The sequence below is a fragment of the Lithobates pipiens genome, unplaced genomic scaffold (assembly GCF_037356315.1).
Source record: "Lithobates pipiens isolate NorthernLeopardFrog02 unplaced genomic scaffold, aLitPip1_a1.2 Scaffold_23, whole genome shotgun sequence".
Taxonomy (NCBI): Eukaryota; Metazoa; Chordata; class Amphibia; order Anura; family Ranidae; genus Lithobates; species Lithobates pipiens.
The window spans coordinates 148,592,862-148,617,603 of NW_027507785.1; the positions used below are offsets into that span (position 1 = coordinate 148,592,862).

General features: G+C 46.3%; 1 protein-coding gene across 10 annotated transcripts in view; it reads left to right on the plus strand.

Annotated features, from left to right (window-relative positions):
* Nucleotides 1–24,742, plus strand: part of NOL8 (nucleolar protein 8) — an 828,826-nt gene that overhangs the window by 385,770 nt on the left and 418,314 nt on the right. For all 10 annotated transcript variants that reach the window (XR_013262355.1, XM_077452483.1, XM_077452484.1 and 7 more), the window contains one exon: nucleotides 20,535–20,612. Coding sequence is in view for 9 of the 10 variants with exons in the window: in XM_077452483.1 (XP_077308609.1) it covers nucleotides 20,535–20,612 (78 nt within the window). In the remaining variant the exon portion in view is untranslated. The remainder of the gene's footprint in view (nucleotides 1–20,534; nucleotides 20,613–24,742) is intronic.

The window sequence follows — 24,742 nt, forward strand, 5'->3', positions numbered from 1 at the left end:
AAAAAGTGGGTTATTGATTGCTAGGCAGTGGGGCAGTCCCAGCAACCAATCACCCCCCTTTAACTTGAAAAGTCCCACCCTTTGTCTGGACGTGCCATGCGTGCTTCCCGGCTTGTGTGAATAAGGTAGGGCAGTGTGGGGAGGGGGAGATGGGGGGAATACTACGATGATGAAAGGGACAGTCTGACTCTGTAATGGAGGGAGTCTGTATTGGGGAATCTGTGATGGAGAGGGGGTCCGGTGATGGAGTGGGGGGTCCGGTGATGGAGTGGGGGGTCCGGTGATGGAGTGGGGGGTCCTGTGATGGAGTGGGGTCTGTATTAGGGGGATCTGTGATGGAGTGGGGTCTGTATTAGGGGGATCTGTGATGGAGTGGGGTCTGTATTAGGGGGATCTGTGATGGAGTGGGGTCTGTATTAGGGGGATCTGTGATGGAGTGGGGTCTGTATTAGGGGGATCTGTGATGGAGTGAGGATCTGTGATGGAGTGGGGTCTTTAATGGGGGGGATATGTGATGGAGTGGGGTCTGTAATGGGGGGATATGTGATGGAGTGGGGTCTGTAATGGGGGGATCTGTGATGGAGTGGGGTCTGTGGTGAAGAGGATCTGTAATGAGGTGGGGGGTTCCATGATGGAGGGGTCTGTGATGGGGGTGTCTTTAAAAAGGACACACTGTGATGAAAGAGTCTGTAATGGGTTGGGGGGGGGGGTTCTGATGGGGGATTGTGATGTAAAAGGGAGGGATGTGAAGGGTGGGACTGAGGGCACTGATGTAAGGGCTTGTCCACACTTGTACAGAGATCTGTTTTTCTGCCCTAGAAAAACCCAGGTATCTACAATGGAAATAGAAAACAATTGTGACGTGCACGGGAGGCTGTAATGTGAAGGATCTGAGTCATGACCAATATGACATTCGGACCTCCGCGGGAAGAAAATTTTACTGACCGGACCCCCGTGAATTTTAATTCAGTACCCCTGCTCTAGAGACAGATACACCCAGCTTAGGTTTATTCATCGAGCTTACTACTCCCCAGAACGTTTGTCCAGAATGTACCCTAACAGGAGTGGTATGTGCCCTAAATGCGGCTTTGGTCTCAGGTACTTTCTTCCATATTGTATGGTCTTGTGAGCACTTGCAGACCTTCTGGAGGGGGGGTTGGTGTCGGAGATCAGCTCTGTGGGCCAATTTGAAGTCCCCTGTGATCCACTGCCCCTCTTACTTGGTATTGTAGATCTGATTCCAGCATCGCAGGCTAAAAAACTATTTGTATTCTACTCGGCCTTCTATGCTAGGAAAGCTATCCTAATTAAATGGCAGGATCCTAGTCCCCCAACAGTGACCCAATGGAGAGCCCTGATTGATGCGGCCTTACCGCTCTATAAACTAACGTACCTGGGAAGAAACGGTCCTAAAAAATTTGACAAGATATGGGGACCCTGGACCAAAGAGAGGCCACTTAGTCACTAAGCTGAGGATGAAACCGGAATCTCTGGGTAAGACGATGGTTGTAGTGGGGGCAGGGAGGGGGGGGTCTGGGAACTTGTTTGCCCCTTTTGCCTTAGATGGGGATGACATGTGCTTGGTATAGGTGATTGTATCCCACCCGTAGTGATGTGTACCTTATACTGATTTTGCCCTCTGGTTGTAACTCTGACTTGAAAGGGATATTACAGGACTGCATAATATAATCTGATATGTTTCTTATGCTGATTAGCCCATATTTGACTTTTCTTTTTATATATTCTTATTGATCTACCGCTGTAAACTGCCAGGATAATCACTGCTGAGATTGTACCACTGTTCTGACATGTACTGTACAAACTTAATAAAATCTTATGTTAAAAAATATATATATATCTCACGATAACACTGACAAAGATTTAATCAAATAAAGGCATTTAAATATATCATCAGTCGCGCAATCTCATCTAACCTTTCACCGCTCCTGCGGTGTTCCTGGGAACGAGAGACAAGCACACAATCGACACAGTAAGATGCTGCGTAGCAACGCCCTGACACGTTTCTGTCATCACTTTCGTCAACACCGCAGGAGCGGTGAAAGGTTAGATGAGATTGCGCGACTGATGTGGTTTATTTCGGCACAGTCACCCCTGCACATTAATGGACTTTTGAGTGTTTTAAATTGGAATTTTTATTTTCTGCGTTCGCAAATAGTGGACTTTGAGTGTTAATCACCTAAGTTTATTGTAATCACCTGCTAATTGTTCTTTTAGAGCGCTGCCAATGTTTTAGAAAAAGATCTTTTTTTTCTGTGACATAATTTTGATGGTGATATTTGATAGCTTCATCCCAAAGGGATAGCTGGGTGGTTAAGTCATTTTGGTGTTGATGGTACGGTAATAGACCTAGACCTATTGTAAAGGTATAGAAATGCGTGTGTGTTCTGGCGGATAGCATAGGAAAAACCGCTCCACAGGGCGTAGTTGACCATGACAGAACACATAAGATGCAGACATGATATTCAGGTCTGGAATGTAGTGGTTGACTCATAAACAGACAGAAAAACAAAAAGGAACATATAGGCAACAGTCATTTAATGAAAAGGTGGATCTAAGTAAAAGTAAAGCACTGCAAAAGGCAACTGGGGGTAAAGTCCACTAGCGGGAAGGTTTCCATAAAGCAGACTGAGGGGTTAGGATTGAAGTAAGGCAGTACTGCAGATTAAATGCTCAGGTAGGGGGTTGATGAAGTTGGAGGCACTTTCTGCCATCCTGGTGATGGTCGTGCTGGAATGCGGCTCCCCCTAGTAGACGATGTAGTGTTGTCCAGGATTCCTTATGTTTTCAGGAGTTGCAATCCTTTCTCTAAAGGGTAAATGACATAAGTATCCCCATTTCAGAAGTTAAGCTTAGTCTGGTGTCCCGATTTTGTAGTTTATCTTATGACTTCTCAAGGTTTTGGTGATTGTGTTCAGCTTCTTCCTAAGTTGTATGGCAAATTGGTATAAATCACCAAAAAATTGCAGGTGCTCATAAGGAGATGGCAGAGTACCCATGTTGTGAGAGGTCACTAAAAGCTGCTCTTTTACATGGTTGAAAGGAATGCACGTGAGCACATCCCAGTGCACATGCTCCAATAAGAAGGATGGTTTAGAAATACGGTGTATTCTGTCAAAAATTTGGTTGGAATTGGTGAGCACGGGGATCAATGATTTTAAAAAGATTACAAACATATTGGCGGAGCTCCTGTTGCTGCACAGATTCAGGGATCCTCCAGATCTGCCAGTTTGGCTTTGATCCCAGTGTGCTCATCTGTGTTGTCATCATGAGAAGCCACAGAGTCATTTATAGTATGGGCAAATTCATCCATGTTGTTCTCAGTGTGATCTAAATCCTGGAACCAATAGCATGTATTTCTCCAGTAAGGGTTTAGTGAGCTGCATAATGTCAGCATGGATAGTTCCTCCGAGTGAAACTAGCATATCTTTCTGTGCAATCTGAGGCTGGCTGATTAGTGGCTGGGAATGATGAGATGGAGTCTGGTAGTTCCCTTGTGAGATTAAGAGAATCAGAGACAGGAGAGAACTCGCCCATTGTGTGTCTGTGGATGCCCAGCCTGAGCCTCGATTTGGCAGGGCTTTCCTGAAGTGAAGTAAAAGCTGCAGAAGATAAGGAGGTGACTGGAGAACCTCCATGCCCAGAGCCGACAAAGAGGTCTGACGAAGGAACTGTGCATGCTCTGAAAACTCGTTGCTGCCCACCACCTTCACCTGTCACATCGACCACGTGCGTTCCAGCTTGGTTCCAGAATCCAGGCCGCCTCATCGTATCTTCATCTCCTCGCCAATCTAAGTCATCAGGGACTGACAACTGCAGAATGCCGCTCTCCCTCCCTCCACCCCCCCCCCCCCCCCCCCCAGACAGACGTGGATTACAGCGATTCGCTCAAGGACAAATCATTATATGCCAATGACTTCTTACTATCTTGTAAGTGTTTTTAATCCCATTGTGCCTGTAATAAATCTTTTAACCACTGCACTTAGGGGGGCCTTTCTCTTTCCTTTATGACCCTGCAGAGCTGCTTCTTTACCCAGCCTCATCAAAGCACCCTCATCTCTCCCTCCTTTCCAGATCTTGATGTCCTTCATTGACCATTGCTCACCGAATTGAGAGAGTGGTGTGAAGTTGAGCCTTATACCCACCCTGTCATGATCAGACCATGCAATGGAAGAAATTAAAAAGTTGGCAATCTGGGGTAAGAGGGTGTGATACAGAAACGCATGACCTGCATGGCAAAATATGTTGAGGATGGAAGTAAAACATTTAGGAAGGATGCTGTTCTATCTAGTAGTTCACCAAGTTTTGCATTGAGACAAAGACCAGAATTGCTTTACAACTGAGATATCCCTCGAAGGGACTACAGCGTTTTATGGGTCATGGCGATCCTTGTGAGGATACAAAGTAGGAGCACACCATCAAGACAGCCTTAGCATGTAACGCGCACAAAAAAATGTTAGAAAAGTCCAAGTCAGCCCAAATTAGGGGTGTAATAGGGGAATCATGAATAGAGTCCACAAGAATTGTGTACCTGCTCTCAGGATCAGCATTTTTTTTTTTTGTTACCCAAGAAGTGGACCAAGGTTTGAAAAGCTATTAAGATTCCCTGGTGTTTTGTACTTGCAGAGGCAACCTAAATTTAAGAAGTATGCAGGAATTCAGGAATCAAACTGAACTCTGAAAATGGGTCTCTTACAAGCAGACCATGTCAGCATGGCTAGACCGAAAAGACATGCGTATTGAGGCCCTGGGTATGAAGAGAGACCAAATGCATTAATTTGAGTTAAAAGCATAATTTTTTTTTTTTTTTAAATGAAAGGTGGGGGGTGGTGTGAGTCAAAATGGGGGGTCAGAGGGGGGAAGAAAGGGGAAAGACTAATAAAATAGGTGGGTAAGGGGAAAAGGTGGAACAAAAATAGGGGCAAAAGGTTATGCTGTGTAGTATTGTGGAAAATGTATTAAGATGTATTTAATATGTATTGTCTGTGTCTCCCAGTGTTAGTTCTCCTGCTGCCCGCTCCAAAGAGCGGTTTGGGGCAGACTGACTCCAGTTGAGACCCGTGTTGGTAGTGAAAAACTTCCTGTAAGATGTAGAGAAGTGTTTGCAGAGTGGGGGATATGTCCACTAGTGAAGGGCCCCTGTGCAATGCACAGATGATCGTCTGGGGGGGATGTGTTCACTTTGCAAAGACATTATCAGTTATGGGGGATGTATGCTCGTGTGTCTGATCAGCACATGTGGAGGCTATCGTGTGTCTGCAGATAATCTCCCATCAACAGGAATGGTAGTTTAACTCTAGGGTATGCATTCTCTGAATAATGCAGAATAAGCATTCACGCCAACAGTAAAAACTTTGTGTGTGTTGTCGTCGGGGCAGTGTTCATGAATCCTTAGGCCAGCCATGTGGTACAAGGGGTGGGGAATTATACACACTTCCCCTGCCCATAAACTCCCCTAGTCATTGTTCATTGGTTGAGATTTGTATAACTCCTCCTGTGCTTGATTGGCCGATTGTTAAGCTAACCAGCTCTGTTGTCAAGTACTATGAATAAACAACACAGGCTCTGCAGAAGGGAATTGGCCTGTGGAGCTAAGGATGTGAGGATGGTGGTCATGTCTGTTTTATTCAGGAAACAGGTTTACGAAGATGCATTATACCAAAAGGCTTAAAGGGGCGCTTTATTAGCACAGGAGATGTGGATTATAGGTAGCATAGAGTGGAATTTCCACTGACAGTAGGTATTCACTGGAAACCCGAAGGGCTAAAGTTAAAAAAAAGCGAAAGTAGTATAAGGTATAGTAAATTGCTATGCAATAAACACCATGCAGGTACCATACCACAATCAGGACTGTTGGAGGTGAGTACATGAGGTGATGACATGAGTACGTGATAACATGAGTAACCAAAACAATGGCACACGTATGCATAACATATACCTTAAAAGTTTGAGCATAATGTGGAATGGTACCAGATGATTGGAGGAAAGCCAACGTGGTACCAATATTTAAAAAAAGGGGCTGATCTATTTCCCTAAAAAGTACAGACCAGCCAGTCTAACATCAATAGTTTGGATAATAAGGGTTTACATCCAAGAATTTGCTGATGAAAACAGTATTAATGTCACATACCTGGTGGAGATCACGCTGGAGAGAGGGCTTCTCTTGCACCTCCTGTCCAACACCCCTGATAGTGGTGACGGGGTGAAGGACAAAGAGTGGCACCAGGGCTGATGTAGTGGGCGGTGCTGGCCAGAACCTTGACAGGAACCAGATGGCTATAGAGCACTGGACAGACTCTGAGGATCGGAGCTCCGTATCGCTGGGTTAGCAGATGGAGGTGTAGCTGGGACGTAAGCCAGGAGGTCATCAACAGCTGGAACTGAGCAGGTACCGAGACGAAAGGCAAAGACAGGACGCAGGCCGGGTTCGGTACACAGACGGGCAGCAAGGTACAAGAGCATGAGGCAATAGCAGAGTCAAACACAAGCCGGGATCAGGTAGGCAGGCGGAGGTCAAGGAGAAGGTTCAGGTGAAGCCGAGTCAAGATACTGGAAACAGGAACAGATCAGGTTAACAAGCATTAGCTGAAAGACCACTGGGCAAGGTTCATGTGTCAGTGCTCAGTTTAAATATCTACTCTGCGTGAATTGGCGCGCACCTGAGTGTTCACAGTGGCGCGTGCCTGTGCGCGCACACGGCAATGCAAGTCCTTCTTTACACTGTACTTATACGCAGGCATGCATCTGTTAGCTGCACTTACATTGCCCCCCCCCCTCAATGGGCAACCTCTGTATGCCCATCTGTAACCTCTTCTCAGAGTGAGCTTTGAAAAATGCCTGTATCGGTTTCTTAGCATGAAGATTGGTCTCTGGTTCCCAACAATTGCGTTCAGGCCTGTAGCCCTTCCACTTAATAACTGGATCACTTTCCTTCTCTTCCTACAATCCAGAATTGTTTTGACCTCGTATTCCTCGTTACCATCGATAATAGTAGGTGCGAGTGGACCTGACTCACGGCCAAGAAAAGGGTCTTCCCTTGCAGTCTTTAGAAGGGAGACATGGAAGACGTGATGAATCCTGTAAGTCTCTGGTAGCAAGAGTTCATTGGCAGCCAGATTAATCTGCCTTTTGATAGGAAAGGGGCCGATGTATCTAGGCCCGAGTTTCTTTGACGGACATGACGGTCTTAAGTTGGCTGTAGATAGCCAGACCTTGTCTCCTACTTGGAGTGTAAGATCTCCTCTTTGTTTCCTGTCAAAAAACTTCTTATTGTTCAGTTGTGCTTTGGCAATGGCCTCCTGCAATATTTTGTTGTTAGGCTGAAGCATACTTATTGTATCCTGTGCTGCAAGAACCGAGGAGTCGGGCAGGAAAGCCGGAAAATACATGTAATTTTCGGGGCTTGTCCCATGGCCGAGTGAACGGCATCATTGTAGGCGAATTCTGCTAGGGGTAAAAAAGATGCCCAGTCATCCTGGGCAAAGGATGAGAAACACTGAAGGTACTGTTCCAGGGTCTGGCTTGTGCGCTCGGTCTGGCCATTCGTCTGGGGGTGATAGGCTGATGAGAATCAGGTCTCGATTTTTAACATCTTGCACATGTCTTTCCAAAACTTTGATGTAAACTGTACCCCCCCCGTAGGAGGTGATACTGCTGGGTACACCATGGAGTCTCACCACTTCCTTGATGAAAGCACACGCAATCTCTGTGGAGGACGGGGTTCCTAACATGGGGATGAAATGAGCCATTTTAGTTAGTCTGTCCGCAATCACAAAGATTGTGGTGAATCTTTCGGAAGGTGGAAGCTCCACGATAAAATTCATACTGATCATCTCCCAGGGTCTCTTGGGAATGGGCAATGGTATTAACAGGCCCCAGGCTTTGGTTTTATCAGTCTTGCTTCTGTTGCAGACCCCACAGGTACTGACATAATCCTTACCATCAGATCTCAGCGTAGGCCACCAGAAGGTCCGCTGCACAAGCTCCACAATCTTGGTTACCCCAAAATGTCCCGCCATGGGGTGGTCATTGCACAGGCTGAGGATCTTGGTGCGTAAACTTGTGGGTACAAATACCTTTTGGTTATGCAAGAATAACCCCTCCTGTTCCTGGAAATGGATACCCGGTGGTAGGACATCCCTTGTGGATGCTTGCTTAACCACTTCAATACCGGGCACTTAAACACCTTCCGGCCCAGACCAATTTTGAGCTTTCAGCAATGTCGCACTTTGACAATTGCGCGGTCATGCTACACTGTACCCAAATGAAATTTTTATCATTTTTTTTCCCACAAATAGAGCTTTCTTTTGGTGGTATTTGATCACCTCTATGGTTTTTATTTTTTGCGCTACAAATAAAAAAATACGGAAAATTTTGAAAAAATGTTTTTTTTTTTGTTTGTTTCAAAACTTTGTAAATAAGTACGTTTTCTCCTTCATTGATGGGGCTACACTGATGGGCACTGATAAGGCGGCACTGATGGGCACCAATGATGTGGCATTGATGGACACTGATATGTGGCACTGATATGTGGCACTGATAGGTGCCACAAATTGACACTGATAGCTGGCATGGAATGGCATGGGTGGGCGGCACAGATGGTCATAGATAGGCGGCACAGATGGTCATAGATAGGCGGCACAGATGGGCATGGATAGGCGGCACAGATGGGCATGGGTGGGCACTGATAGGCGGCACGGATGGGCACTGATAGGCGGCAGGGATGGGCACTGATAGGCGGCACGGATGGGCACTGATAGGCGGCACAGGTGGGCACTGATAGGCGGCACAGGTGGGCACTGATAGGCGGCACAGGTGGGCACTGATAGGCAGCATTGTATTATGTTATACTGTACTAATGGATGCCAATCAGTGCCAAACAATGCATGCCAATCAGTAATGCCCATTGTGGGCACTGATTGGCATCCATTATGGGCACTGATTGGCATCCATTGTGGCACTGACTGGCATCCCTGGTGGTCTAGGGAGGATTACCTTTTGCTGGGCATCCCTGGTGGTCTGGTGGCGTCCCTGGTGGTCCAGTGTAGGCATCCTCTGGGGGCAAGTAGTTAAGTTGGGTGATTAGGTCTGCTTGTAGCAACGAAAAACTTTGGGCTGGCAGGATGGTGTCTGTCTGGTGATGTCCTTCCTCTTCTGGGTACATGCGTGATAACGCGTTGGGCTTGCTATTCTTGGAACTCAGTCTGAAGGTAATATGGAAGGGGAAACGGGAAAAGAACAGTGCCCACCTGGTTTGTCCTCAGTTGTCTGGCAGTTCTAAGATATTCGAGATTTTTGTGGTCGGTAAAAATCAAAATGGGGTGTGCCACTCCTTCCAGTAGATAACGCCACTCTTGCTGTTTTTATGGCTAGTAATTCTCAGTCACCCGTATCGTAATTCTTGAGTTTCCTTGAGAAGAAGGCGATGGGATGTAACAGGGACTTTGTTCCTTGACACTGGGACAGGATGGCTCCCACAGCATTTTGTGAAGGGTCCACCTCAAGGACATAAGGTGATGTGGAGTCTGGGTGCTGCAGGATAGGTGCTGAGGTGAACAGAGTCTTTAACTGGTCAAATGCTGCTTGTGCTGCAGGTGCCCATGAAAAACGGGTGTTCTGTCCTGTAAGCTGGGTAATAGGAGCAATGATAGCAGAGACATTTTTAATAAATGTGCAATAGAAATTGGCAAATCCTATGAATCTGTGTGCTCTTTCAGTCTGTAGGAGTGGGCCATTCAAGGATGGATTTAACTTTTTGGTGGATCCATCTAGATGCCTGTGGTGGTAATAATAATCCCTAGGAACTAAATTGTCTTTTTCAAATTCACATTTTTCAGCTTTTGCAAATAGTCCACGATCCTTTAGCCGACCCGAGAACCTTCTTCACATTTTCACGGTGTTCAGAAAGGGAATTGGAGAAAATCAGGATGTAGTCTACATAGACAATCAGAAACAGATCAATAAAATCTCTAAAAATGTCAAAATGCTGAAATGTTGCAGGAGCATTACACAAAGGCATGACTAGATACTCAGTGTCCAAATCTAGTGCCGAAAGCCGGCTTCCGGTCATCCCCTTTGCGGATTCGAACTAAGTGTTAAGCACCCCGTAAGTCAAGTTTTGTGAAACAGTTCCGGAACCAGAGGCGAAGGATATCTGTTTTTGATGGTAATCTTATTTAATTTCCTGTAGTCAACACAGGGGCACAAGGTATGATCCTTCTTTTCTACTAAAAAGATTCCAGCACCCACGGGGGATGTGGAGGGCCAGGTAAAACCCTTCTCCAAGTTTTCATCAATAACACTGATGCAGGACATTGAGTTTTAGTTCGGAAAGATGTTCCCTGAAAGGCATTTCTGCACCTGGCAACAGTTCAATCGGGCAGTCATATGGGCGGTGAGGTGGTAGGATGTATATTACGCCCCTTTCCGCAAGTGCCCGCCCCTTTCCGCAAGTGCCCCGCTGCCTGCTGGGAAAACACACAGATCCCAGAGGCAGCGGGGACCGTCCTTATTGCGCAGCACGGCTCGCGCATGCGCAGTAGGGAACCAGGAAATGAAGCCGAAAGGCTCCATTTCCTGATTCCCATACCCAAGATGGCGGCGGCAGCACCCGAGAAACGATCTACAGATCGGCTTCGGGTGCCGACATCGCGGGCGCGCTGGACAGGTAAGTGTCACTATTTTAAAAGTCAGCAGCTGCAGTATTTGTAGCTGCTGGCTTTAAAAAAAAAAAAAAAACGCGGAGTCCCGGCGTACTCCCGCTTTAAGGTGCTATTGGGTCAAATCGTCCATACATCTTTCACCATCACAATGGCTTCTTCAGGGGAAATTAAACTTAACCGGGAAAAAATGCTACAAAAGATAAAAAAAACTAATTGTTAGTGGATTTGGTTTAACTGCTGCATGGCTATTATATAAAAGCGATCAGATGAAATTATCAAAAAAAATCCTCCCAGAATTTTCTATCTCCCAGTTATATGGTATATCGCCATCAAATCCAAATAAGTGCATACGTACCCCAAACTTCACGCTCAACGTGAGATGAATAGGGCGACCCCCCCCCCCCCCCCCCAGGTGGGAAGCACCCCAACCTAAGGACCACCTTGATGTGACTGCAGGGGGCAAAAAAGGCAACCAGTAGCCCTAAAACTAAAGAAAAAGGGGACAATGGCACGTTCAAATAAACCCCAGTTGGAGTTATAGATTGGAGCCAGCATGGCCTCCATATGTACCCAATTAGTTAATAGTATTGGTATATGAGACGGGGACGCCTGATAATAGTTGGATGGTAAAAAACAGATTGGATAATTTCCAAAAGGGATATGTGAAAACTATAATAAACAATACAAAAGTCTTTAGAAAAAAACAAAGGGGGGGGGGGGGGGATACACTTTTGCACTATGTCCAGCAAGCCCTTTAGGTGCTTCCCTCGTCAGATCAAAGATTATGGGCCAATGCTGGATTAGAGTAATCCAGCAATATCCACAATGACAGCAGTGTTGGAGTAGTGAGAGCACCAGTCACACAGTATGCCTTGTTTGAAAATTCCTATATACAGCAAAAGTAAAAAGAGGAAGAAGAGAGAAGAAACCAAAATTATTTCCCACTGGACAAGCTGGGAAAGTGTGGACCAGACCCCTCATGCGCCGCAAACTAACCTTATTTTAACCAAGGGATCACATCGGCATCCCCGCAGAACCAGCACAGAGTGTCCGGCTCAAATGACTTAAATACCCCCCACTCACTCTGCGTACTTGCATCATCGTCGATTCAGAGCGGATAAACGGCGACACTGCGCATGCGCCCGATGCACAATGTAAGACTACACTCCCCTTTCCATCGGGCTATGTGCCTGTCTCCGCCTACACCTCGGCTGTGTATGCCACTTTTATGGTGATGTGCATGACAAGGCACTTAGCATTCTGGGGAATGTAGTCTTACATTGTGCATCGGGGCAAGGTGATGGTAAGGTGATGGTTGTAGACATATAGGTAAGTGGATAACTCCAGACAGGGTATCTTAAAAAAAAAAAAAAAAAAAAATATTAATAAAATTAGTAAGAATCTTTCGAATGAGTAGAATTACAGCCAGATATAATCTGCAATGCCACTGTAGAACCTATATCCAGGACGGTAGGGTAACCTTGTGTGCAACCAGGAAGGTGTCTCCAAAGATATTGCAAATAAGGACGACCAGATAGATGTTCTACACAAAATAGGCAGTCATATAGGCCAGGGGTTGGCAACCCGTCGACCACCAACAGGTGACAGGTAGGTTGTGAAGACGTCACACTGTTGCCGACATGGTCTTTTCCCCGGAGCGGAGTATGCGCATGCCCACCCAATCCTAGGCTGCAGAGGCAGCCCCCACCCCTTGCATATGTGCAGTTGCGGGGCAGGGAAAGCCTCCCGAATAGCTTGTGTGGGTGTGGTCTCTTCTCTGAACCCTCCTCCCCGATCCAAGGGACTTGAGGGTGATGCCATGTGGTAAAGTGAGAGGATTTCCAGGCAAGGATCAGTGCCACTGCACTATCCCTGGGCCACTCTGCATTAAAACACTGTGCCCTCCTAACACTCCAACCCTCCTGACACCACAGCCCTCTTCATACCCCAGAACCATGCCCTTCTGACACCATAGGCCGCCCCATTCCCATACTCTCCTGACACCACAGCCCTCATTGTGCCCAAGCACAATGCCCTCCTGACACCACAGTATCATTCCCTTCTGACACCCCAATACCATACCCTCCTGACACCCCAGTACTCCAGACCCCCAGTACCATTCTTTCCTGAGCACCCAGTACTATGCTCTCCTGACACCTCAGCCCTCCTGATCCCCCTGTACACTGTGCCCTCCTAGTTCCTTACTCTCCCAACACCCCCCCCCCCCCCCCCCCCGCTCACTGTGCCCTCCTGATGACACCCCCCCTGTACTTTGCCCTCCTGACCTCCCTGTAACATGCCATTCTGACCTCTGCCATACATATAAATGACCTCTGTACACTGCCCTACATCTTACTGACCCCTGGACACTGCCCTACATATCACTGACCCCTGTACGCTGCCCTGCCTTCTGCTGACCCCTGTACGCTGCCCTGCCTTCTGCTGACCCCTGTCCGCTGCCCTACCTTCTGCTGACCCCTGTCCGCTGCCCTACCTTCTGCTGACCCCTGTCCGCTGCCCTACCTTCTGCTGACCCCTGTCCGCTGCCCTACCTTCTGCTGACCCCTGTCCGCTGCCCTACCTTCTGCTGACCCCTGTACGCTGCCCTACCTTCTGCTGACCCCTGTACGCTGCCCTACCTTCTGCTGACCCCTGTACGCTGCCCTACCTTCTGCTGACCCCTGTACCCTCCCCTACCTTCTGCTGACCCCTGTACGGTGCCCTACCTACTGCTGACCTCTGTACGCTGCCCTACCTACTGCTGACCTCTGTACGCTGCCCTACCTACTGCTGACCTCTGTACGCTGCCCTACCTACCGCTGACCTCTGTGTGCTGCCCTATATATTAGCAATGGCCAGAAATCAGAACAGATAACTAGGCCTGAAACTAGTCAAGAAAAATAAGCCTGCAGTACCAGATGTTCTGCTTTTGTGATGAACATCGGCATCAGACTTCTGGGGGTAAACAATTACTCCCCAGACACAAAAATTGTGTTAATGAAAGTGAATTACAAGTTCCTCACTGAAGCCAACTTTTAAGGTAGGCTAAGTTTTTATAGTGACATTGGTTTTCTTCATGCTGTCTTTGCTTTCTATTGGTGGTTTGTTGGTTCATTTCTTAAACAAAAAAAAAAGGGGGGGGGGGGTATTGGGGCGCTGCACCCGGGTGATCTTTGTTCTCTTCATTGTTGTCAGGGTAGAGCTCTCAGAAGTTGCCTTCCCCTGATATAGACCATATAAAAGCTATAGTTAAACAAACCAGTCCTAAGCAAATAAAGTGGGTCATGGGGAGGCCTGTCTAGGATGCATATAGATGTATCCCAGAGCCCTGTGGATTCTATAGAATTTCAGCCACTCGATAGACAGATAGTAGCCTGCAAGTCAACTGTTGATTCCGGGAGAACCCACAGGCACATGTTGGATCTTTAATCCCTATTAAAGTCCCCAAGTTGAGAGAGGAGAGATACATTAATGTGGTAATATCATTACAGCGGTACTCAATTAAAGATATCATCTTAGGGGGCGCATGCACGGCGCTGAACGTTATGGCAGCCTAGAGGGATAGCTCCGTCTCACCCGGGATCCGATCAGCGCCCTGGGGGCTTTATACTTCATCATCCGCTTTATCATTCACACCCCCCAGGTCCCCTAAACACGGTGCATGCCGGCGAGGAAAAAGAAATCCCGCAGCACTAGCCAGAATACCCTAACTCACTATCTCCTTCGCACAAGGGACAGCAGCGGTATGGCTCAAAATGGCGTGGATCAGAGCCGTGTCACCGTCTCTCCGCCCCCCACGCCGCAAGTTTCCCCAGGCCTCTCCTCGCTGCAGACGCCGGCTGGTGAGTACAGCGCTCTTTCTAAAGCAGATCTGGATGCCAGCCTTGAGTCCATGTATGACAGACTAGCATCCAAGTTTCCGTCTGAGCTGCATAAAACCTCACACACCCTATCACAAGAAATTGCTGCCTTGGGCTCCAGAACGGAGAGACTGGAAAGCAAACATGACGAACTGGCATTGGCGCATAATGACCTCAGTAGGGAACATGAGGCCCTAGCGTCAGCGTTTACAGCAATACAGATGCAAATCGAGGACCTCGATAATAGAAACAGACGCAATAATTTGTGTCTCCGTGGAATACCAGAATCTGAAACTGATCTCATTCCCACTGTTATTCGTCTGTTTAAATCTCTCCTCCCGGACAATGAGTCATCTACTTTTAAATGTGACCGTATCCATAGGGCTCTCCGCCCGAAACCCCCAGCGGATAAGCCCCCAAGGGATGTGGTTTTGTGCATGAAGGACTTCCTGGTGAAAGAAGAGATTCTGCGTGCAGCCAGAAACAAACAAAGAATCTTCCTGGATGATAATCAAATCCAGATCTTCCCGGATATCTCTCCTGCTACTACTAAGGAGAAACCTTAAGGAGATCACTTCTGCACTTCAATCAGCTAGGATCCGTTAAAGATGGGGTTTTCCGTTTAAACTAGTGGTCCCCCACAATGGCAGCACCTATTCTGTATCTACACTTCAGGAGGGCCAAGAGCTGTTGGTAAAACTGGGCCTGTTGGATGCTGCTGAAATACAGAGACTTCATCATGGAGGGATATGAAAAGAATCCGTTAAGGGATTGGAGACCACAATGCTGAAAGCCTGCGTTGACTGGACTGTTCTCACATACTTACCCTCGACCCTATGCCGAGAGACTTCCGAGCTGGTATGCTCCCTATTAAACCTGGTTTCCCGGGAGCAGTTCCTTGTTTGGCTTCTGTCTGTTGGAGCCATTGCACGCTATCCCCCCAGCAGGTTACTATAACTTTTTTCTACAATTCACTGTTTCAGTGTGGAGCTGGGTTTGAGACCTGGTTGTCTTGGTGAATTTTGTCGTTGAGTTTTCAGGTAATTGGACAGTTTTTTTTTTTTTTTTTCCCTCCTGTTACCTGACCCTACTAGTTTACGAGTATACTCGGACATTGTATGTCTGGGACTCTAGTTATGTCCACAGTTTTTGATTTTTTTTTTGGCCTATTTTCTCTTCCACTTTTTTTTTCTATTTTTCTCAATTTTTTTTTCCAGAGACTAGCATCTGCTGATCCACCTCAGTATTTTCTACTCCGATATGGTTGTCTTTATTATCAATTATGTTTGCATATTAGAGTGTACCTGCATATTTTTTTGGATTGTGTTGATGGCGGCCCCCCTGGATACCTTATTTGGGATCTGTGCTCCCCACCCTATATTTCTCTATCCTATCCCAGGTTGTGGGACATCTCAGCTGATCTCTTACTGGTTTGTTCCCTATGGTGATCACCTGTTTGTCCCATAATGTTCAGGGATTTAATTCCCCCAATAAGAGGCGGAAGGCGTTCGATTTTTATAAACAACTAGATGCTAAAATTCTCCTTACTCAAACGCACTTCGCACATAACTCCCACCCTAAATTTTTCCACAGAAGCTTCCCCCAAGCATTTTACTCCCTTTATTCCTCTAAATCTAGGGGTGCCGCCATCTTCCTGCATTCCTCCTTTCCCATGGAGGTAAAACGTATCTATAGAGATGCAGATAGTAGGTATGTGATCATCAAAGGGGTAATATATAATAGGGAATTAACGATCGCTAGTGTGTATGCACCCAATGATGCCCCAGCTACCTTTTTTTTAAAAAGTTCTTTGATAAATTATCCTCGTTCCAATCCCCCCATTTAATTATAGGTGGTGATTTTAATTTGGTTGCAAATGCCACACTTGATCGTTCTTCCCACACCCCCATATCCAGGGCCTTCCCTAAGTCCTTTACCTATGGCCTGACAGAGCTTCAACTCTCTGATGCATGACGGGCCCACAACATAGGGATCAGAGAATTTACTTTCTATTCCCATCCCCATAATAGCTCTGCACGGTTGGACTACATCTTTATATCACCCATAATATTGGCCAACTCAACTCAAGCGAACATTCATCCCTGTGTTTGGTCGGACCATCACCCCACCTCATTCTCCACCACTTTCATCAAATTGGCCCCTACTTCACATTCCTGGAGACTCAACGAAGCACTCTTGTGTGATGTAGATATAGTCCCTAAAATAGAGGAAGCTATAGAAGAATACTTTAACATTAACGCTCAACCAGACATGTTGCCTTCTACACTATGGGTTGCTCATAAAGCCGTCCTCAGGGGCAAACTGATTGCGGAATCCTCTATCCGTAATAAACTAATTAATGGGAGGATTCTGGTTCTCACACGTGAGATTGACCATCTGTACAAAAACACAGCCTCCCTACATTTGGAATCTACTAGGTCGGAGATAGACCGTAGAAGACTTGAATTGGGCAAAGGCAAAACATATTTTGTTAGACAACTCAGCATCGTCCACTTTTGCACATAAGTTGAACCGTATCTCACGCCCACCTCATGTTTACAAATTAAACAACAAAGAGGGTCACCTCACATCCCACCCAAAAGAAGTTCTAGATATTTTTAAAAAAATGTATTCTTCCCTATTAGCACCTAATGAAGAAATAAATGTCCAAGAAATCAACACCTGGTTGGATACTGTTCCGCTGCCCACTTTATCTCCGTCGCAGGTTGAACTACTAAATGCCCCTATTCCTACCTCTGAGGTCTTGAGCGTAATCAAATCCCTTAAGCAGGGCTCTGCCCCAGGACCTGATGGGTTTGCAGCAATTTATTATAAAAAAATTGCGCCCCTTTTGGCCCCTAGACTTGCCTGCCTCTTTAATCGGGCAATGCAGGGTGGCAGTTTTCCGGAGGAAATGTTGCTGGCAAACATGTCTTTAATTCCCAAACCCGATAAAAATCATACTCTCCCACAAAATTACAGGCCTATCTCCGTCATGAACAATGACCTCAAAATTTTTAGTAGGATTGTAGCAGATAGACTTGCCAATTTCATCCCTTACCTTATCTCCCCGTTCCAATCCGGCTTTATCCCCCATAGGTTGATAACAGACAATATTCGGTTGGCCACGGACATTATTCAGGATGCTAACGAAAATTCTCGAAGCCTTCTTTTACTCAGCCTTGATACCCAGAAGGCATTTGATAGTGTAGCTTGGTCCTATCTTACTAAAGTTTTGCAAAGACTGGGGTTTCATGGAGAATTTTTGCACTCTTTTCATACTCTTTATAGAAACCCTATGACGAGAATCAAAATTCCTGGCTGTTGCTTAGAGTTTTTTAGTATAGGGAGGGGGACGATGTCCTCTATCCCCGTTCATTTTTGCGTTGGCCCTGGAACCCCTCGCCATAGCTTTCCAGAATAATCCCGATATAACTGGATATACCAAAGGCCCCCTATCCTACAAATTCTGTATGTATGCGGATGATGTTTTAATGTTCCTGACAAACCCTCTACTTTCACTACCTAATTTATTTGCTTCCGTATCTAAATTTGCTAGAATCTCGGGATTATCCATTAATTTATCTAAATCCTCCGCCCTTCCCATAGGAATTCCATCTATAGAACTTTCACATCTTAAGAAAACTTTTCCTTTCCATTGGTCCGACTCCCATCTCTCCATAGTTCTTCCGGACCATTATAAAAAATTATTTGCAGCCAATTACCCCCCCCCCGGTTGCAAAACTTAAGAAAACCCTGAAGATGTGGTCCAGCGTGCCATTATATACCCCTACGGTTGCATAAGACCTTTCCACAGACACCTGTTAGCTGTTTTAGGGGTTGCCCCCATCCAGGCTCTTTCAAACACATTTTTTGGGAATGTGACCGGATCCAACCCATATGGCAACACCTCTTTGATATAATTAATAGGTTGGCTGGCTACAACATAACCATGGAGGCAAATCACTCCTTGTTGTTTCAGTCTCTGCCGGATGCTATAAGACACCTGAGACGTTTGATCCATTCAATTTGTTTAGCTATGCAATGGTCTATTGCGCTCAATTGGAAATCCCCTTCAATACCACTTTCACAAATTTTGTCACGAGTTGATTTAATGATGCACTCTGAGAAAAATCTTTCATACTCTACATGACACAGTCCCGCTTTATGAAGCGAAATGGAATCCATGGTCTATATTTAGACTTCTGAATTAACTATGCTAGCCTCTCTCCCTTGTTTTTTTTTTAATTCCTTTCTTTGTGTTTTGGAAGCTATTTTTTTATGTTTTATTATTAATTCTTTTATTTTGGGCAAGGTTTACCTTTGGTTCTGGATGCAAAAGATGCCATAGAAACTCGATGTTTACTTGGTCCATGCAGATTGCTAGGCCAGAAAATACTACTTATTCCTTGATTCAAGTGTTACCACTAGAAGTTAATGACTGCATTTATGTTTACATACTGTACAAGATTATTGCTATGTAACATTGACCTCCCTTTTTTATTTTTCTGCATGGATTTCTTCCAGCATCCACATGTTTGTTACTTTGGTTATTTCTTTTCAATAAAAAGTTTAAGGCTGTGGGAAAGAGCTCTCATCCATCAGATAATCGGAGGCATCCCCTGTGTCTCATGTGTCTGCTTCTGCTGGGACTGCCACCTCCACCATCTTGCGAGTGGCTCTGCCCAGGGCCTTCCACAGTGTAGATACTCCTGGTTTAGCTTTCATCTGCAGTGTAGGATGCACCATGACCACTCAGAAGTGGTCCAGGTGTGGTCGCAATCTCCTTGGGGCACACAGCAGGTAAGAATCCCAGTGTTATCAACCAGTGCAGCTGCTTGTGTTCTGGTCCAATGCAGAGCTGCTCAGGAAGTGTCAGTGCTCAGCAGCAGTGCACATGTCCCCCCCATTAAACTGGTTGTAAAGCCTCCCCTACAACTTTGTCTCATGTGAATCAGCATAAAAAACCCTAATGAACACTGCGTGTAGATATCTCCTTAGTGTTGTTGTAATCCTTTTTGTTCTTTAGAATGACATCACTGAGCATGCCCAGATCTCCCCTGATTTACGGCACACTCTGTCTTATCTATCTGTTATCAAGACTTCCTACGGCACAGCACTGAACTCTCAGCAGTGCTAATCACTCAGAGCTTCCTTCTACACACCATGTGATCGTGTGACCTCACATACAGTGTAAAGCAGGGAAGCTGAAGCTGATAGGACTCATACAGGCAAACACTAGGTAATCAGCACAAATAAATACTATGAAATAAACAATTCAGCTATGAACAGGGAAGCAGGGTTGCCATAGAAATGTTGGATTGAGAAGGAGGCTTGGTTAACAGTACAGAAAGTGCTCAATGTAAGGGCGGAAATACACTCCACTGCGGACTCAGAAAACAATACTTAAGATGGCTCTGCCTAACTCCTGGAAACAATTTTTTTAAAGTTTCTTTAAACCGTAAGTAATATGCGATTTGGGCTGGATTACAGTGGCTATAGTTTGATAATTATTATAATGGACTAAATGAAAAGATGCATCAGACTGGGAGAGTTTACTTCCTCTTTAAGGAGTTGCTTTAAGTTTTTCAGGATATATTCGACAATACCCACCACATGAAGCAAGAAGTGATTCAAAGCATCTACGCAATTGCATGTTGAGAGATGGTTTTCTGACTTTGCTAAGGTTTTGGAACAAAGTGCTCATTTGTTTATCTCCTAGTACAACTTTAGAAGTGTACAGAGCATTGCTTTATAGTCTCTAGCCAAGCTGAGCCAAAACTGAGGTGGTCAATCACCTGTTATGTGCTCCATGGGGGTGGAGCAATCTCCTGGGATTGCCAGGTTGTTGTCTCTCTGCAAATAGCAGACAACAGATGAACCAGATGGGATTCATGCAAAGTGCTAAAGCTTGAGACATTATAGAGGAATGTGTTGGTTGTTTTTCAATTCAGCGGTCTACCACCTAAACTTTTTTTTTCTTTCTTTTATAAAGAGATCTGAATTCCCTGCATTTTGATCCTGAAAAGAAGGACCATGCAACATTTGAAGCAAAAGCAGAAGAGAGAGAGAGGTAATTTACACTGACAGTACAAATTTAATAATATATATTTGAGTTTCTGTTGTGCATTATACCTACAGTCAGGGCAGTGCCGAGTGTGTACAGGTGTGTGTGTGTGTGTGGGGGGGGGGGGGCTGAGTTTCCTCAGAGCCCAGGGCCTTTCTCTCTTGGTGTTGAGTTGTTCACTTTAAGGTCATCGCAGAGTACAAGGGGGGCATGCTTTACGTCTAGAGGAAAAATGATTTAATCTCCAAATAAGGAACGGTTTCTTCACGTAAAGAGCTGTGAAAATGTGGAATAGATTGCCCCCAGAGGTGGTTTGGCCAGCTCAGTAGATTATTTCTTTGTTTCTGGATTCTTTAGTAAATGTACATAATATAACTGGGTATTGACATTTTATAGATAAAGTTGATCCAGGGAAAATCTGATTGCCTTTCGGGGGGGACCAGGAAGGTAATTTTCCCCTGCTGTAGCGAATTGGTGCATTCTTTGCTGGGGTTTTTCGCCCTTCCTCTGAATCCGACGTGGGTGAAGGATTGTGTATATTATATTGTATTTCTTTATGTAACATCATGGGACACAGGGCCTTAAGTAATTAATGGGTTATGGGCCACCTTCAGGTGTTGACACTGGTATACCCAATACAGGAAGTTGACTCCCCTATATAACCCCTCCTCCTTCCACGAGTACCTCAGTTTTTTCACCATTGTCTAAGGTGTTGGTCACGAGTGAAGATGTGCTTTGAGGAGCTCCAGGAGGGATCCATGCTGGATTTTAAAAAACCTCCACAACCGGATCCATCCATACCACTGCGACTTCCGGGCCTCACATAGAAGAATAAGGTTTTGCCTGTAAACGCTTCTCTTTGAGGGCTGGACCCTAGGAACCAGGACTCTTTTTGGTCTTGTAACATTACCTAAAGTTTTCCTGAGGCCGCGTACACACGGGCGGACTGTTCGCCCAACTTTGTCCGCTGAACAGTGTTTCAGTGGACAGTCCGCTCGTGTGTGGGCTTCAGCGGACAGTTTCAGCGGACAGTCTGACGAACAAAGTTTTTCGGAATTTCCGTAAGACAGTCCGCTGAAACTTGGTTTCAGCGGACAGTCCGCTCGTGTGTAGGCTTGTTCGTCAAACTAAGTTTCGCACATGCTCAGAAAGGATTTACACGGCGAAGGTTGCATTGCAGTGTATTGGACATCGTATTTCTCGTCCCGTCGTACGTGCCGTTCACGTCATCGCGCACGTTTTCAGCGGACTGTTCGTTCATCGTGTGTGGTCAAATCCGTTCATCGTGTGTGGTCAAGTCCGTTCATGCAAATTTTGAGCGGACTGTTTGTCGGATTGTTTGACGAACAAAGTTGGGCGAACAGTCTGCCCGTGTGTACGCGGCCTGAGAGTTGCTATAACAGTCCAAAGGAGTGGAACACCTATTAAAAGGGACCCAGTTTAACCACGCTGCCCGCCTTGATGGGTGAAGTTTGGATTACATATGTAACATTGTTGTAAATGCTATAAAATAGTGTGACAAACACTAAAGGCTGACAATCTGCTGAGTGTCTTTTTAGCTAAAAAGCATGTACTTGCCATACAAGGTGTAAAGTGCTCTTAAGGAGGCACGCCACATAGTGGCTGCAGCCTCCTCTCCTCCTGGTCTGTGTCCCCCGAAGCTGTCCACGCATGAGGCTGACATTTTTCATTGAAAGGAGGAGCAGGAGGGAGGGTCAGGGAAGAGGTGTGGCTTAAACGGTAGGCGCCGTGTGCGGACTCTGCGTCCTTGGAAAGCACACGGCGCACTGACAATCAGGTTTACACCTGAGGGGCTTAGAAGCTGATGCTCTGAACACAAAAAGCTGTCTACCAGAGCAGCTGAAGCAGGTGAGGGATTTACACAGGCATTTTCAGTACAGGAAAATACATTATTGTTTAACATTAGTTTAATCTATTCTGCCATTGTTTTTCCTACTATTGCTCAAGGAAATAGAACAGTTCTTAGAGTGCCTCTGCTTTTGTGCTTAGCACTATGGCCTCCAAGGTTACTACTAAGGCACCAAAGGTTCCACCCCCAGGCGCTGGGAACTCCAGCCATGCCTCCACACTGTCATCCTCTCCGGAGATACCAGATATGGCAAGCCAGGGTGAGTCTTTGGAACCGATTGGTGGTGCAACTGCTTCTCACATTTCAGCCACTGTATACGTGACAGAAGATGCATTTTCCTCTGCCCTGCAGGACTTTGAAGAAATATTAGCAGCTTTAATTGCATCCTCCATCCAAGCGGATAGGAAGCATGCTAGATCCCTCTCTCCCACTCCAAACCCTCTACTAAGGGAACAGTGGAGACGAGATGAGGTGTTACCCTCAGACGATCGAGAGGAAAAACAAGCCGATTATTCCTCTGCAGAGGAAACAGCTGATGAATCAGCTTCACAATCTGAGGTACAAATCCTTACCAAAATTGTTTGTTTCACCTTCATGCTACCCCTAACAGCTAAAGATCTGGTTTCCTCTTTGGGTTCTTTGAAACCTTTACAACCTTTGGATGCATTTCTGGTCCATGCATTACTAGAAAAGCTTATTTATGCTGAATGGGTTCATCCAGATAAGCATTTTCTCCCTCCAAAGAGATTCTCAGTTCTCTATCCCATGGAGGAAAAATACTCCAAGTAGTGGAAGGTTCCAGCAGTTGATGCTGCGATTTCCAGTGTGAATAAAAGTCTAACTTGTCCAGTAGGCAATGCACAAATCCTTAAGGATCCAACAGATAAGAATTTGGAATTCCTGTTAAAATCCTCTTTCTCTTATATTCACCGACCGACACAGCTCCTCTCTGTAACTAAATGGGTTTGTTAGCCTGCCATTAGAAGAACTAGACAAAAATTGTAACACAATACACAGAACTTTAGTACTGCCCCGGGGGGCGGACCCTGTGCTAACAAGCCTCCCTGCTCCCAGGCAGAACTCCGTTTTATTTTGCCTAGTGAAGGAGAATGACCTAGGAATCCTGCGGGCCCTTTAGTCCATTTTTTTGATGCAGGTTTTCCAGTTTTTTGTGCAAGATGAAAGATCCTGAAATCTTCTATCAACTGCCGGCTGGGTGACAGGCTGGTTGTTATCCTTGTAGTCTCCCCGGTCCGGCCATCAAGCGTGTGCAGGCTAAGGCTTGTCAGGCCACGACATACCTCAGCTCCAGAGGTGGTCGGTGAGCTTCAATGCTCCGGGGTATACATATGACCGGGCTACTGATGTCTGGATCACAGTATACCGGGCCAGCAGCTACCCTGTAACTGCGCAGGAGTTGGTCTGTGATGGAATGTCTCCCAGCTCACCAGGACTGGTAGGTACAGCTCTCCCTGCTTTGGTGGGGTGACCAGCTGGGCATTCCCTCTGGGAGGTCGATTCGGTGGGCCCCCCTTACCCCCCTCTCTTCTCTCCCACGTATTTATTTATTCTCCCACGTCCCTATCTCTGTGGGGTTCGCTGGGTCTCTCACCTGTAGGGGGCTCTGTGCGGGTAGCATTGGTCCCGGTCTGGGGGGTCCCAAAAGGTGTCTGTGGAGGTGTTCTTGCTGAATGCAGGCAGGACTGTTCTGTGTCTTTTCCTGTCAGCGCCATGCGGCCGGCGGCCATTATGACTGTGGGAAAAGCAGGTTCCCCTTGTGAGCCTAGGATTTTCCTATTCGTTGCTTTGGCGGCCATTTTTTTTTAAGCCCAAGCGCTCTTTTCACCGCAGTTCTCTTATGACAGCTTTACATGTGCTCTCACATGCTGTTTCCGGTGTCCACTGTGTATACAGGACACTGGATGGCTCTTCCCTGAACGCTGGTGCAAGTCTGTAGATCGTTTCACTGCTATTCTATACAGCTGCTGCCAACAGTTTCTTCACTCTGCAACTGGGTCACCTCCTAGGGACTACAGGCACGGCTAGTGACATTCACAGAACACCCCAGGGTGATGAGTCTGGCGCTAGATTCCCCTCCCCCCCCCCCAAGCGGCGGCGGCAGGAGGGTGGGACCTTCACTGTTCTAAGTCCCCTTGCAGGTGGCAGACAGGGTAGGGCCAGAACGGCTTCAGAAACTGTTTTTTTCTTCCCCCTGAAATCCAGGCTATTGCAACCGGGTCACCTGCGGATGGCACTGTGCCCGTGG